Source organism: Clytia hemisphaerica, unplaced genomic scaffold (assembly GCF_902728285.1).
Source record: "Clytia hemisphaerica strain Z4C2 unplaced genomic scaffold, Clytia hemisphaerica genome assembly, whole genome shotgun sequence".
NCBI lineage: Eukaryota > Metazoa > Cnidaria > Hydrozoa > Leptothecata > Clytiidae > Clytia > Clytia hemisphaerica.
The window spans coordinates 866,460-882,802 of NW_027103694.1; the positions used below are offsets into that span (position 1 = coordinate 866,460).

Consider the following 16,343-nt stretch of genomic DNA (forward strand, 5'->3'; position numbering starts at 1 on the left):
AAAAAAAATTGCGATTTTCATTATTAACTACTTTGAGCGTACAAACTTTCGCGAGGTCGAAAAATCGTGAAATTTACGACATTTGCGTCATTTACGTCCGCGAATTTGAGAAGGGAAATGAGAATTTTTAAATATTTTAAAATAATTTTTCGCTTAAACGGTTGTTCTTTGACTTTTAAAAGGCTTTAAAGATCAAAAATATGCTAAAGATTTATACTTTTATTGCAATTTTATTGCAAGTTTTATAAATTTTCAAAAACATTCACGGTTTACCATGTCCGAGAAAAAGGCGCGAAAATCACGAAAGTTTCTGCTTCCAAAATGTTGTACCCCTAAAGTATACCCTAAAGTCGGTCTATTTTGACATCTAAAGAAAGATACGAAAAATCAGAGCACATTCAAACCAGTGGATGCCAGCAGCCTAGCTGATTTGCTGGTGATAAATGTTTTTTATAAGCATACAAAAATTTCAATACAGGCTCAGAGATGCTTGGATTTTTAGGGGCTGACAAGGCTGAAAAATGCTTGTAAGAAGGATGCTTTCCGAAAATCCGTGAAACCCCAGCCAAACCAACCACAACCGGGAAAATTCATTTTTCGTAGGCTCGATATAATGCTTAGCGCATGCTTGAATTTTTGTCATACCTGAGCCTAGATACACGCTTTTCTTTTTATAAGAATAGTGTACTTTTGATGAGGGTCAAGTATTCTTAAGAAAGTGCCGAAATTGAGGGTGAAATATTCTTAGCGTATTCTTACTTTTTTAGACTTGACTTTTCTACAAACATGAGAAATGATCAGTTTGAGAGTTTTGGACTTTTGAGTGAACATTTGGGTTAAGGTGGTCGTTAACACTTCTGAGATAGGATCATCTATTTCGGGTCGATTTTTCAATTTTTGGTTTAAATTAAAGTTTGAACCTTGCTAAACAATATCCCGAAGTTTTATTTCATATAAAGAAGAGGAAAGTCGAAAACTTTAGGTTTTTAGACACGTACCTGAGCAGATTTTGTGGTCTGCCCCAAACGCCCACCCCGCCGCCCGTCCCGAAAATTGCAATATTAGCCCTTCTGGTTCTTGGAGCGACTCCAAATTTTTACTGTCGCTACTTAGAGCCACAAAGAACATTCCCGGAAAATTTTACACCGGTACTGCTAATAGTTCCGGATTTATGACAATCAAAACAAACCCGCCATCTTGAATCTTGTCAAATTTCAAGTGTGAATTTTTGGTAAAGGGAATGGCTGTTTCATGGCTTATTTTCTTGTAGTAAGTGATGGTTTTATGCTTCCTTTTTATATAAAGAGCTTCTCAAAACTCCAAGGAACATTTTTAATTGATAATCTTTCTAATTTCCTTCCCATTGGGATCAAATTTCAGCGCCACACAATGTGCGACAGGTACGTGTAATGTTTCTTCTGTTTTCTCTCTCTTTTTAGTTATTTAATTGATAATTTATTGTTTAAAACGTCCATAACCTCTTCTTGAAGCTATCCATACACATTTAGTTGGATTTTGATAGTGATATAGTTGATTTTGGTGTGTTTCGAGGTTTTCGCAAAAGTGAAAGTGAAAGTAGTGCTCTTTATTTAGAATTGAGCGCAGCTTGTATTTCAAGTAATAGGGATAAAGATTTGCTTTGTTACAGTGAAATGTGTTACTTTAACCAATGAAAGGGTTAGGGAATACTTTTCAATCACTTTTCACCAAATTTAAGCTTTTTCGCAAGCAAAAGTAAGGTTTACGCAACTTTTTTGTATGTTTGCGGTAATTTCAGGGTTCTACGCGACGGCATAAATTTGCTGAGACATGCAAAAGAAAATGGCTTTACTTTCTTTCTGAAGGTGAAAATTGAATCAGTGCATCAAGTTCAACTGAAATCTGTCAAAAATCCCATATTGAAAGCTTTTTTTCCTCTTTCTACAGCAAAAAATAGTTTTAAGGCCAGTTTACGCAAAACAGCAAAACCGGGGGTTTTCAATCTTGTGGCGGAAGAATCTCAGGGTTGGCTGTTCCGATTTACTTGGAATTTTGTACACAGCTTTCTCTTAGTGCAAGGGGTGTTTTGAGTGAAACAGATTTTTCAAAAAATGTTTTGTTGATTTCAAAATTAAAAAAAACAGTTTTTTGCGTTTTTACCCCCGGTTTTTGATTTTTTTTAAAAAAATTTTCACTCAAAACACAGTAGGTCAATATTGTAACATAACTGCCAAATATCAAAATCTAACTCCATCTTGTTGTTGAGATTCTTCTGCCACAAGATTTTGATATCTATTTTTAGAAATCTAAACCTCTAAATCTAAAAGAGACTGTTTTTTACTTCCATTTCCTTTTTGGTGGTAACCCTTTTTAAAAAAATTGACAAGTTATAAAAACCATACCAAGCCTAATTATAACGGTAACGGTGTATACTGTACTTACCCTTGGTTTATCCCTAATCAGAAGCATTCGACGAGCCATTTTTACGAAATATCTGCTGTTTGCTAGGAGACGGTTTTTTATAAAAAAGTGAGACAGGGGTACAGACTGTCGGGATATTTTTGAAGAACAGCAGATAATATTTTCAAGACATTGAGACAGGGGTACAAACCCATGAACAGCAGATCAATTTTTTGAGACAGTAAGACAGGGGTATAAGCCCAATAACAGCAGATCAAATTTTTGAGACAGTGAGACAGGGGTGCAGACAAAGAACAGCAGGTCAAATTTTCTATGGGACAGGGTACAAAAATAGGGTCTCAGGAATCGAAAAACAACAGATGTGAATTTCTAGGAGTAGGATTTTTCCAGCATTGAGACCAACAGATAAAAATTTCCTCGAAAATTTCTTGGTTGAATATGCTGAATATACGTGAACAGCAGATATTTAAAAAAGGTCGTCGCTGGATGCTTATCAAGCATCCAGCGACTTGTGCCTTATTATCTCCACAACACACCTCTCATTTTACCTCCAGGTCAGATATCACTTAGCCAGTAACCTATTACTTCTCCCCTACTAAAATAGGTATGGTTAGTTGGGGGTTAGCAACCTCGTTCTCTGCGCATTATCAGCTTTTTTATGCTTACTGATGGCGTCAATCGGTAACGTAAATAAAGCCTGGGATACACGGGAACGAGGTTGGGAGGTTAGTTACTAGCTAGAGGTTTGATACGAATTCTCGGAAAATTACCGATGGAATATCCGTAATGCGCGTGCGCATACAGTCACATGATTGGTCCAAAGTTCCCAAACTATCAAAACAATAACAAAAAGCAGTCAAAAGCGAAAGCAGATTTTTTCATTCAACATTCAATATTCATAAGGTTCTCAAGAGCAACAAGCTACAGTTTCAATTCAATTTCAGAATCATGTGTGCCATGAAAGAAGATGGGATAAGTCCTTTGCAAGTGGTAAAATATACTTTTTGTTCTTTCTTTTAGATTTAGTACTATAAGTTGTTGTTGCTTTTCAGATACCAATGTCCTCTATTTTCGTGGCCAAAATTCCGATCTTTCTACAAAATTGATTTCATTTATAAAAGTTTCATTTGATTGGTGAGTTTGTTTTAAGACATCATCTCTGAGAAATTCATTCAGGGTTTTGTGCCACGTGGTTGACTGAAAAAGATGATGGTATCTGAAATACCGTAACTTGGTCTCATGTCACGAGGCCTCATCATCCCACGAGTGATGTCGATATTAGACAAACTTATGCTACGGTAGCACCATTATTATGGCTGTCTCAAAGCAGGCCACCGTGCTAATGGTGATGGAAGCACTCAACAACACAAATGTCCAGTGTAGATTGAGAAAACTTTTTACCATCAAACACCAAACCAGCAGGTCGTGAATGAACCAGTCAGGTGCGTCCAACGGGCGCAAAAACACTAAGTTTTTCAGATGTAAAGAATTTGCATACTGTAATTTAACGCCAGTCTAACACCAGATAGTTTGGTCCTACGTAATTCAATAATCCTTTTCAGCAACTGAAAAAAACACCAGACAGCCCACAGTCAACAGTGTGTCCACAACGTTGTTCTCAAAGTTAACACATTTTTTACACTCAGTCATCATGACTCATTTTTGTTGTTTCAACCCTTTCAGTCTCAAAGTTTTCACAGCTAGTTTCTCTGAGCACAGACTTTCTTTTTGAAAAAAGGAAAGTAAAAGCACTAATACCACAACCGAAATGTAAAAATAGGACCCGTGGCACCAAAAATTATCATAAGATTACGCCAGACATAACTGTCCAGTGATTCTCCGATGTTACATTACAGGAATTCTTGACACTACTATGTGAAAAAAGAAGTTTTAACACAGGACATATATTCTAGTTTATGAACAGGGGAATTTTCCATTACTGTACTGCAATTTTGTGTGAACTTTCAGTCTGTTCCAAGTTTCCCCAAAACTTTGTTCTATTTTTTTAACAGTTTTATCTAAACACTGGGATCTCAATTTTATTTTGTCCAATCACATATTATCAGACAGGACTAAAAAAACTGAAACAAAAGAATTTTGTACAATGTGTTTGCATTTTTGTTTTTATAGTTTGGTCATGTTGGACCAAGGTTGATACCATTTTTGAAGACAGTCATCATTTACTTTGTGGCCTGGATTCCTGATGAATACCCAAGCATCTTTGCAGCACTTTTGAAATGTCTGCCTATTTTATGTTTGATATTATTTGTTGGTTTACAAGGAATCAGTTTGGAAGAAAAACATGATTATCAAAGGCGTATTTTTATTGGGTTGGTATTCTCATGTATTGGGGATGCTTTATTAATCTGGCCTGACCCACATTTTGTTACAGCAATGGTTTCATTTGCTATTGCTCACATCTCATACATCCGTGCCTTTGGATTCACACACTTCAGATGGCCCAAAGCTGTTCCTTTCTACATTGCATTACCATTTGTCTGCTACTGGTTCTATCCAGGGCTTCAAGGAATTTTGATTCCTGGTGTTTTTATTTACATCACAATCATCACATCAATGGGATGGAGAGCTTTTGCTTCTGTTGATATTATGGAAAATATTTGGACATGGAATAAACTTTGTGGTGTAATTGGAGCTACGTCATTCATCATTTCAGATTTGGTGATAGGTATCAACAAGTTTGTTGCACCACTTTATTTGGCAAAACCTATCATTATGGTGACCTATTATTTTGCGCAACTCTTCTTTGCTTTGTCAGCAGTTCAAAACAGCAATGTTTTGATCAAGTTACGTGTTTCAAACAAAAAAGTAAACTGATTAATCGATTTATGCAAGATTTGAACACTTGTTCACCTAACATGGGCTAAATGATAGATGCTCCGAGAACTGGATTAAAGATAAACAATATATTAAACATAACAGTAATGTATAGCGTGCTTAACTGTAAAAGCACTTTATATAAAAATGACCTTTTATTTGCAGCAATGCCATTACATCATTATTAATTTCAAAAAGTATATTTTGAGTAAAAAGAAAGCAAAGTATTGTAAAGTATGTTATAAATTTATGTTACTTTTAGTGTAAACAAACTTATTGTTTTAGAGTGTAAACATGTGAAATGTTTAGTTTTTAGTCCTTTGTATTGCTTTGTATTTATTGTATATGTTTATTAAAACCATTAAATTTTATAGATTATCACCAGTAAGCTTAATCAAAAGTCAAACCTTTTCATTTCAGTTGTAGTTCCTGTTTTTATTGCACACCTGATATATAAGTGCATATTTTCCATTTTTGAGTTAAATTCTTTGAATTTTTTATATTTACAAAATTTACAGCTAGTGTACACACTCTTAAATTGTAAAGGAAAATTTAAGATATATTGATTACAGGGTAGAATCATAAATTAAAATAATTTCTTATATAGGTGTGTTAGAGAAAATATGCCTTAGGTTGTCAATTAGATATAGCCTTTCCTAGACATTTTTCATATTTTCATTTTATTTTTTAAATAATATATACAGTAAAAAGCAAAAGTTTATTTTTTTATAAAGGATTTAAAGCAACTGTAAAAGTATCTACTATATATATTATTAAACACTATAATCGAAAAATTATTCTATAGTGTCTCTGATGATCTTTGTGTCTGTTGTGGGAAATTTCAAACATTTCTTTTTTTCAATAATTTATAAGGTTTTTCAAATATTCTGTTTTATATATGCTTGATACTATTCATTTTCGTTTCAAAAAAGTAAAATTGAGATAACATTTTTCTTATGTCGTGACTATGGTTGAAATATTTAAAGTACACACAAACAACCACTTAAAAAGGCTTTTATTTGTTTCCTGTGGTTAAATAGCGCATGTCACATTTGACATGCGGTCGTCTTCAGTTGTAGTAAGCAGGTTTAATTTTTTTCAAGGAAATCTATACGTTTCCTTATTCAGCTTTAACCTTTGCACTTTAAACGTGAGAAGGAAATACCTTTTCATATTATATCTTTCGACTCAAAAGTCATGTGAGTTGTATAAAAATGCCATTGAAAGATGTCTAATTAAAGTGATCTATGACGTATTTTTCATCACATGAAAGTAATAATTATGTCAATTTCGAAATGAAATGTATTTAATGATTTTTCCCTCTTTTTACATGGCGTAGGAAAATCATTTATGTTATTGAGACTAAAGTACACACTTCTACCCAAATTATCATCAAGAAAGTTCTTATAACTTTTTACACACACACACACAATGCAAATTCAAACTTCCACCAGATATTTCAAAAAGTTAAAATTACTTTTTCTTTTAATACCACTTAATAAGAAAATGTTGAATCAACGTCACTTATTTTTTTCTAAAACAGTATTGGAAAAAAGTTTTTCAAACAGTTTTTTTTATTAGGAAGTAAATCCATTTTATTGAACCTGATAAATTAGTTCAAGCTCAGACGTTAGAAAACCAATTAAACGACTTTAGCATGGCAAATGTCTTCCTTAATCCTTTCTTTTTTATAGAATCCAAGACATAATAATTACACAAATGACAAGAATTGATATTGGTTGTCATTGGTTACATTCTTTTTTACCGTAGCAATTCAATTTTAGTTATGTGTTAATGGTTATGTGAAGAGCAATGAGAGAAAAATGTAATAAAAAATAGTCGGAAGCTTTTTACAGCTTAAACATTATTGGAAGTCATGCTATGAAACATCTTTATGATATGGTTGAGTTTCCAATCTTTCTGATATCATGAATCGGAATGGATGTTTATTGACTCGATGCAGACCTTGCAACTCTGGTTTGATTTAAATCAAACATCTGATATTGTTGGTTTTGTTTCTTGATGTCCTTGCAATAATGTGTTTAAAAGTTTGTTTACATCTCTCACTTCTGGCGATGATGTTATTTTCAAAACAAACAACTTGTGGTCTACTGAAAACAGGTATGTATAAATACTCAGTGTTTTCATATTTTACACCTGTACATTTTACTTGCACAATTATTGCTCTCTGATCGCTTTTAACTAGCTTTTTCACAAGGGATTAGCTAATTGTGTTCGTCATAGCTTCAAGAGTTAGACATAACAATATAGGACATTGTTTATAAAAGGATGCCCTCTCTCCCTTGATTGTCTTTCTCGATGGCCACAAACTACCTTCCTATTGTCGGTAACATGGCAAGATCTTGTTTGGATAGAGAGACCTTTCGTTAGGTGTGAGACTGTCACCTTTCTAAAAACATGTACACATTTGGAAATTCAATATATTTTTGCAAACAGATTTTAACAAAAATGTCACGAGTTCCTATATTTAAAGATGTGGTAATTTTTCTCCTTTGATCTTAGGATTCGACTTGAATTCAGTTTAGTTTTTGTAATGCTCACCCTGTTTGTTTTAAAAACCTTGATACGTTGGCAAAATGTATTGGACTTATGAACTTCAGCTCTCAAAGATATCATATTGTTTTTAGAGCAAAGTACAAAAATGTGTTTTAGAATAAAGATTTATATGAAGAATGACCATTTGAATGTTCATAAGTGAAAAAAAAAATGAGTTTGTTTCCCACAACCGTAGACCCTGGTTTGATTCGCAAACTTATACCTGGTTACCCAAGAAAAACGATTTGAAAAATATTTTCTAATTAACTGTATGAATATGATGACCGATGACACCTCTTCAAGTTTAAAGCTCATAAACATAGAACCAATGGGTAAAATGGATCAAATTCAAAAAAAGCCTCAACTTAACATTTTAGGTTAAGATATCTACTTTCCAAGTATCAAAATTTCAAACACTTTAGGACATTTTCTCAGCCTCAGGACATCAAGAACTGTCCCAACTTTTTCATTGGTAACCCGGTAGTTATACCCTTTTGTTCACAAAAGAAAAAATCGCTCATTATCATACAATTGGCCAAATAATATGAAACTTTTCCCATTATCTGGCAATTGGCAACCTCTAGAGAAGTATTGCCTAAACAAAACACGAACCAAATATCATCTGTTGTAGGGAGTAACTCTTGAGCATCCTTTACAGTTCCTAAAACCCTGTTCTTTTCATCAGATACCAGTCTTCCAAAGCACGAGAATATTTTCATTACCATCGACCTTGGTCACGAACACAAAGAGCTTGCTGAGAGGATTTTGACCCAACTCTTAGATGGAATCAACCTTTTGGAATATCGTATTGCTGTTTATACAACATATGGTGTCGAGAAAAGGATCGTCGACTTTCAGTCTCGAGAATGCACTATCAAAAATATCGTTAGGTAATGTTAGATCGTTTTCTAATTAACGGAGTCTTACACAAACCAATTTTGTCGACATAGACAAAGAAATTTTTAACAAATTAAAGCGAAATTCAACCATAAATTTTATGTACTGCTAATACCTATACCTGTACCTACGACAATGAACTTTAGAATTTTCGTAGTTATTGGTTCAAGTATAGCTCGGGTAAGTTATGGCATGTCTTAAAATTACCATAATTATGGTAGTTTTTAGTTTTTGAGACATGCCATAACTTACCCAAGAGATGATATAATAAACCAGCCAAGGCTGGAAGGTCAGCCAATAGAGCTTAGCTAGATAGCTTTAATAAGTGGGTTAACAGATGTAAGAGATGTACTGAAACAGAGTAGACTAAAAATGTTGAATAATGTACAAAATGTGAAACATTTGATAACTTGATTTAAAATTATTTAAAACAAGCCTGAGAGCTCCTCCAACCCCCCCCCCCCCCCCACGAGAAGCTCAAAGTATACTTCTCTTTAGCATTGTAGCACTGTTTCTATGACATCAAACAATTAAGCTATAGTTCATTAATAAAATAAAAGAGAAACATAGTGTAATTAAATTTTTGTAAATTTCATTCCAGTCAGTTATGATACATTTTTTCCTTGGATGTAGACAATATCCATATCTTATCTAGAAATAATAAATAAATAGATTGCCAAAACGTCAGAACCAAAATAAAGACTCGAATAAAGATATCCATCAAATATACATAGAAACTGTACTTTTTGTTTTACTTGATAAAACTCCAATAACACTTTAAACTAACAAGCTACAAACTTTAAATCACAAAGCGCAAACTCCAGAAAAACACAATTTGCATCAAAAACTTTTCAAAACGTAGTTCATATTTATAACATTTCAACAGGAACTGTATTTTGGTAGACTTGGTCAAATTACAGAAACCATTTGTCAGTTGTCTGCAAGGCCAATGAGGTATGTAAAAACTGACTGCTATTCAGTCAAAGCCAAAATTTGGCAAGGCCAGAAAAACATAATTTGCATCCAGTCTGCGTATATAAATTTTGTAGTTTTGTACCGTCAAGTTACACAACATGCACACAACCATCTTGAAGACTTTGCTGGTCGCAAATGATAATCGAAAGCAAAACTTAAAATTCATAACTATGCAGGGAAGCTCATTTTCCCCCCGTTTTGCTTTAAACTCCCTTTTGATTGGTCTATGAATTTGGGCGATTGCTTTACCGCCTTGGCGGAATCAACACACGACCATAATAAATAAATTCAACAGGGCAGCAGAGTAGCAATTAATTTCAACTGGGAGTCCTCTCTTCTGTGCCAAGCACTGCCAGTGTTTTTTAAACTTTAAAACAATGTTAAATGAAGACCAGATGGATTTGTTTGTTATGACTGTGCAAGTTGTGACAATGACGATGACAATGTCATCATTTGGTTCCCGTCATCTGACTGACCCTGATTTACGTTCAGCAGGTAGAGTTGGAGAGTCTGGATTTCCACTGTCGACCTCTGCACGCTCTGTGTTTACAAGTTTTCAAATCGAAGTAGCGAGCCGCATGCTAATGGAGAGTAAACCGAAAACCAGTTTATCCACGGTTTCTCAATTTTTTAATTCGGATCAGTCCACAAGGATTCCCTTTCAACAAGATGTAGCTGCTTCTTAACAGAAAAATATTTTCGACCAACTGACTGAACGACCTCCACTTTTTAAAGTAGAAATGACGGGAACCAAACAATTTTTTTGCGATTCGCCTTATCAAACACGTCCAAACCAAGCATCCAGTCTTTATCAAATTTAGACAGTAGCTGTGCTTTTTTAAACTTTATCGAATTCCAATAACATTATAACACCATCAATCCCCCCTAGAGGCAAACAAGAAAAATATGTTTTATTGCAAAAACTAATAAAAAGCAGCAATAAAAAGTATCAGAAAATTCAACATAAACAAAAACTTGAGCAAACGGCTTTAAAGCTTCAAAAGATGTAGAAAAAGAATTCCCTTGATGAAAATCATGTGTTTGATTTACCGAGTTAAAAAAATAAATGACAGAAATTGAAGCTTGCAACATAACAGATTTACACTGGAAATACTTTGGTACAACAACATTGACTTATCACCGCTTGAGCCACCATCTTGAAACACCATATTATGATTATGATCTGTAAAAACAACGCACGCTAAAAGTACCCAAAAAGTTAACCCGATCGGAAGAAAGTTTTGAAATCAAAGTGAGATCGGGAAATCGGATTTTTTTTTGCCGTCTTATGATGATGATGATGATGGAAGAACCGAATTTTACCTATTTGAATGCTCAGCTTAGGCTGACCAATTATCTGATTCATTGTAATTTTTTTTATCTATCCGACGCGATTTCATGGCTGTGTACATATGAGCTGAAATAAAAGCCAATTTAGGCCAATGATCTGTGACTTCTGATTCCCAATTTTTGAAGAATTTGAAAAATAATCAGGAAATTAATTTTTTTTTCATTCTCAAAATTTCTTTCTTCTTCTTCAGTACAATGAAATCTAAGCGTACACTAACGAAACGAGAGGTTCTCAAGACAATGCTGAGAGAAAGTGCACAATACAAGACAAACCAAAACACTTTGACGATCATCACTGACGATGATCTGGTTTCAAGGCGATACCATTACGTCATTCGGATACCTGATGACGTCACTTCTCGTCAAGAGATTGACAAATCTATGCTGCATAAATTTCACTTTTATAATGGTGAGTTTTTTTCTCGTTTCCATGAATAAGTTAGTAAGTGTGCGACCGCAGTCGGAGGCGACCGGAAGGCTATCTACCCGCGAAGGTAGGTGAGACCGCACTCTTTTTCCCTGGATTGCTCAACATACCCTTGATCCTTCTCTTAATTGCTGAGCATCAAGAAAAGAGACATAAAGTACCATATCATCCCTTTTCTTTGCTTACATACTAAGTACCACTTCGGTCGCTTAAATTCACCTGTACCTTCATTCCTTTATTCTTAGCGATTGTGAGAGAAAGGGTGTGATCTACAATCGGTGCCGAAATATATTGGCACTTTTGGGTGATTTTAACGTTTTTCAGAATCTAAAGATCGGGCGAGAATTGCAGTTTCAGTACTTCCACTTTGTTTCATTGGATTTTTCGATTTGGGAGGAGTTAAGTGGCTACTAGGCTATATTCTCAGCCTTATTGGAACATTTTCGAGCTTTTAGATCCTGAGATCTTATTGTTAAAACTCAGAGTTAAAACTCTACTTTCCAACCGTACTTTAAAGCACTTAATAATCACTTGCGGGAATTCCCCTTTTGTACCAAATATTACGGTGGAGATTGTACTTACATGAGATTTTTACTAAAGATCCAAAATGTAATTTTCTTGAAAGATGTTCCTGAATATTTCTCAATATTTTCTCCTTATTAGCTGAGTTGAAGAAATGTGACGTCGTTGGTCCAAGGATTACCATCCTAGACGAATGCAATCGAGAATGTTCGTGTCAAGATGGTCATTTAACCAACTGCTACCGTGTCCGTCGGCAATTCTCTGAACTCCCTTTAAAAGACCGTCTACACTACATCAAAGCATATAAAACCCTATTTACACACCAGCCGTTTAATGAGACTTTTCTGAACTTGTTAGATATCCATCCATTTTTGAAATTTCGTTTGCTGCATGGGAAGGATCAGATTCTTCCTTTTCATCGGAAGTAAGTCTTTTCATTCGTTCTCTAAAATACCTTGTTTGGGAAGGCATTTGTTATTTAACTCTAGTTTAGACGACCCACTTTTCGCCTAGGCTGCATGCATCCCCAAATAAGTTTTGATATAGGGGATGCGAATCAGCCTCTAATATCACGTCCGAAAAAAAATTTAATTATCTATAAATTTTGAAGAATTTCAGATAGAAATCTGCCTTTTTCCTCTATTTCTTTTTGTTTATCGAAATAAAAGAACTATAAACAAACAAAATTCACGATAACAAAAGATAGAAAACCTGTCAATCAAATTTAAACTCCTTTTTTACTTAGCACATTTTGTGCTAAGCTGGAAACGATTTGTGAGCCTGATTCGCATCCCCTATATCAAAACTTATCAGAGGGGATGTGTGCAGCCTACTTTTCGCCCTGCCTATTCTAATTGCGAAGTAAAGTTGGCATAAAGTTAATTGTCTAAAGTCAATGCACTGCCCTCTTTTGATGGCAATGCAATGTCTTCTTTCAATATTTTTTAAGCAAAGATTTTGACAGCCAACTTTGTGTCCACTTTTGATCTACTCTAACAATTAGAATAGGCAGAACAGAAAGTCGGCCGTCCAAACTAGAGCTTAGGTACGTAGCGCTAGACTCGAGATACTTAATTACTATATTAAACCACCAACTCTCTCTCGATATGACCTTAGCATTGACCGAAGCTTCGTTTTTCGATAGCTATCCACCCGAAGGAAGGGGAAGGCGCTATTCTTTACCCTTGATTGCTCCCCTTGCCCTTGATTATTATCTTAATTGCTAAACACTAATCAGAGAGTTATGAAATTCCATCCATCCATAAGACTTTAGTATTGACCCGGCCAGGGATTGAACCTTAGATCGTGCATCGTAGCCGAATACTCTACCCTTCACACTACGCAACTCTTTATTATGTAATTTTGCTATTCGAGTCTTAATAATTCAAGAGTCAGAAATATTTCGACCTTCTTCGAATAACAGTGCTTTCACAATTTTTCTTTAGGTATTTGTTGGTTGTTGAAAACATGTTTCGTTTACTTGATTGCCGTCTCACGATCCCTTATTGGAATTTCCCGCGCTTTTCACAAACTCTTTACCAGCCCTCACATAATTACCATATTTGGGATAACGTTGGAGGATTCGGTTCGACAGAAAGTAAAATAGAAAATGGATTTTGTATTAATGAAGGTGAATTTGCATATCCAGGCTGGACTCTTCCTTCGAGTCGGATCTCAGGCTTTATGAATAACCAGACTCTTGTTAGATGGGTCTGTAACTTGAAATATGGATATAGTTCTTGGCTTGAGCAAAATTGTTCTGAGAAATTGAAAAAGACTTTGAATAGGCGTTGTATCTCAAGAGCTGTGAATACGGATAAGGATTTTAAAGTTGTAACGTTGAAAAATGCATATGATTTGACCATGAAGAGTGACGTAGATGATTTTGATGAATACTTGCAGAAAATGATCTTTGAAGTTCACTCACCGATCCATGATAAGTTAGGTAAGTACTAATTATTTTATAAACTGGGATATTGCCATCCCCAGCGTAACTTCTCAAAGTCTGGTACTTATTATTAATCAAAATAAGATTTGTCAAAATTAAGAAATTGGGTACCTTATTGGCCAAAACTTAGTCGGCCCCAAGTGACTAAATTTTGGCTTGGTGACTAAAATAAGGGCCGACTAAAAATTTGAGCCGACTAAGATTTGGGCCGACTAAAAATTTAGAAATGGCCAAAACTTAGTTATTAGTCGGCCCTTAGTGACTAAATTTTGACGAGGTGACTAAAATTAGGGCCAACTATTAATTAAGGCCGACAAAAATTAAGGCCGACTAAGTTTTGGCCGATAAGGTAGTATTTTCCCCAAATTTTAATGTATCCTTTGAGGTCTGACTCCGAGAATCCTGTCAGAGCGAAAATGACCATGGAAAAGTACTTTATCGATGCCCTGTCAGATCCACTTCGGTGAAAAACCCAGTCAAAAGAATTGCCAAGAATTGCCCAATTTTAGGCCCCAGTGAGATAATTATGAGCCAACTTGGTCAAAATTAATTCGAATTTTCCGAGATTATTCATTGACCCCAAAATCAAACCCGGTGAAATTTTACTATGATTTTCAAAGTCACCCGGTGGGTTTTAAAATGCCAACAGGTCACTGAGACAGGAGTGTAATCAAGTCCATTAATGACAAGTATTCGTTCTGGCATTTCTGACCGCGTGACGCAATTTATATAAATAAATATGAATTTTTACGATCGCAAGCACTATAATTTGCAATCTTTCGCCGTCATTCATAAAAATCTTTGAACTCATTTTGTTGTAAATTATAATTAGTGTTTGCGATTATCTTTCCAATGGTATCAGAATGAAAATTGAGACATTCTTTATAAAATCAAAGATGAACAAAAACTAGTCTATGCTAATCTTGAACTTTAGTAAACGTTTTCTTAAGCAGTTGAGATTTCCTTTCTTTCTTCTAAAAGACATAGGCCATTTCACAGTCGAAATGGATCATGGGTAATCAGGACTGATTGCGCCTCCATTACGGCTTTCTGTTGGCTAGACGCAATAATCTTCAAAAAATTTCAAAACTCTGGACCAATAGTAAGTCGTCATTAGCGCGCAGTGGTCCTGATTACCCATTACGCTTTGCGACCGTGAAATGGCCTATGTGGATAAAAAGAGATTAGCAAAAGTGTTGTCTAGAATATTGCCAATGAGAACTTTTCCCTTCTGTTGGGTACATTATGACATCACTTTTGTTTTTTACTTTTCTAGGTGGTTTATTTGGAACTGGTTTATCAAGTTATTATCCGGAATTTTTTCCGTTTCATTCCATGTTTGATGCATTGTGGGACAAATATCAAAGCCGTGGTCAGACATACGCAGAGAAATTTCTTCACGATAATAAAACTTTATTACTATGGTTTAATGAGCCAAGAAATAAATATGTTGACAACAAAAACCTTGGACAGTGTGGGGTTAGAATTAACTATAGTGATATTTTTAATGATTTTACAAAGAAATAGATATTTTTATAACACTAAATGTTCTCTCTTCCTTTCATTTGCTAAAAGTTTCATCGCAAGGACTTTAGTCAGTCGATTTCCTGCCGACTTTCGTAAAAACTGTCTAAACTAGAGCTAAATTAGGTTTGAGAATTCAGGTTTTCTTTCTGACAAGATTTCACTTGACTTTGACGGATTGTTTAAATTCAAGTTCGCAGGTCTCCAAAACATTGATAATTCCCAAACCACCAAGCTTCAGAGGTAACGAAAGTAATTGATGTTCGTGGTCGTTGCAAGTTCTACCGTCGCACAGTGCGGGAATGAAATGGTGATGGGTGACATCTTCCAAACTGTGCGGATGATGTCGTTGAATTTGTGCACGAAGCCAGCGGTAAATGCATAATACGTTAATTAGGGGAAGGCCGGGGGGGGTACTTAGGCAAAATGGGTGCCGGGTATGTGCGAGCCATAGGGGTACCTTTTCTCATTCCTCAAAAGTCTCTGAAAGGGTCCCAAAATCACGAAAATCAAAAATTTCTCTCTCAAAGGGTCACGATTTCTAAAAATATTGACCAAAATTTGGTGAAAATCAAATCAAAATTTGGAAAAAATGGACCAAAATTTAGGAAAAAGTCTCTCAAAGGGTCCCAAAATCACCAAAATTTTGTCTCTCAAAGGGTCGATTTTCGATTTTCAGCTCGGACATACCCGTCACCTCGCAAACCTAGTTCCCCCACCCCCAGGGGGGGGGGAGGATTTAGCAATCTCGGATAGAACTTTGAGTTGGTTGATCCAATCTTTTACATAGTTTGACACACAATCGACTTTGAACTCGTTGGTTCCGATTGATGCACCCAAGTGACGTTTTCCCTCTTCAGTGATATTGATATTGGTATCTTTGAAGATCGATTTAGATAGTTCATATTT

The 16,343-nt window shown here is 35.1% G+C and overlaps 2 protein-coding genes across 3 annotated transcripts; both read left to right on the top strand.

Moving 5' to 3' along the window:
- Window positions 1-3,255: 3,255 nt before the first annotated feature.
- LOC136803887 (lysoplasmalogenase TMEM86A-like) lies at window positions 3,256-6,032 on the top strand. Its single transcript, XM_067060611.1, has 2 exons — window positions 3,256-3,390; window positions 4,531-6,032. The coding sequence occupies exons 1-2, from the start codon at window positions 3,349-3,351 to the stop codon at window positions 5,233-5,235; spliced, it is 747 nt and encodes a 248-aa protein (XP_066916712.1). The 5' UTR covers window positions 3,256-3,348; the 3' UTR covers window positions 5,236-6,032.
- An 895-nt stretch (window positions 6,033-6,927) lies between these two features.
- Window positions 6,928-15,456, top strand: LOC136803888 (uncharacterized). Of its 2 annotated transcripts, XM_067060612.1 has the most exons (6): window positions 6,928-7,356; window positions 8,477-8,681; window positions 11,205-11,422; window positions 12,104-12,386; window positions 13,408-13,907; window positions 15,187-15,456. In XM_067060612.1, the coding sequence occupies exons 1-6, from the start codon at window positions 7,272-7,274 to the stop codon at window positions 15,435-15,437; spliced, it is 1,542 nt and encodes a 513-aa protein (XP_066916713.1). In that variant the 5' UTR covers window positions 6,928-7,271; the 3' UTR covers window positions 15,438-15,456. The 2 variants fall into 2 exon arrangements, with proteins under 2 accessions (XP_066916713.1, XP_066916714.1); XM_067060613.1 differs by lacking the exon at window positions 8,477-8,681 and having other exon boundaries at window positions 7,147-7,356.
- Window positions 15,457-16,343: the final 887 nt, after the last annotated feature.

What these genes read in the sequence shown, in the direction of transcription:
- LOC136803887 (XM_067060611.1), top strand. Translation starts at nt 3,349, where the DNA reads ATGTGTGCCATGAAAGAAGATGGGATAAGTCCTTTGCAAGTG. An exon ending in GGATAAGTCCTTTGCAAGTG is followed by an intron (nt 3,391 to 4,530) that starts GTAAAATATACT and finishes TTGTTTTTATAG; the next exon opens with TTTGGTCATGTTGGACCAAG.
- LOC136803888 (XM_067060612.1), top strand. Translation starts at nt 7,272, where the DNA reads ATGTGTTTAAAAGTTTGTTTACATCTCTCACTTCTGGCGATGATGTTA. An exon ending in TTGTGGTCTACTGAAAACAG is followed by an intron (nt 7,357 to 8,476) that starts GTATGTATAAAT and finishes TCTTTTCATCAG; the next exon opens with ATACCAGTCTTCCAAAGCAC. An exon ending in ACCGATCCATGATAAGTTAG is followed by an intron (nt 13,908 to 15,186) that starts GTAAGTACTAAT and finishes TTACTTTTCTAG; the next exon opens with GTGGTTTATTTGGAACTGGT.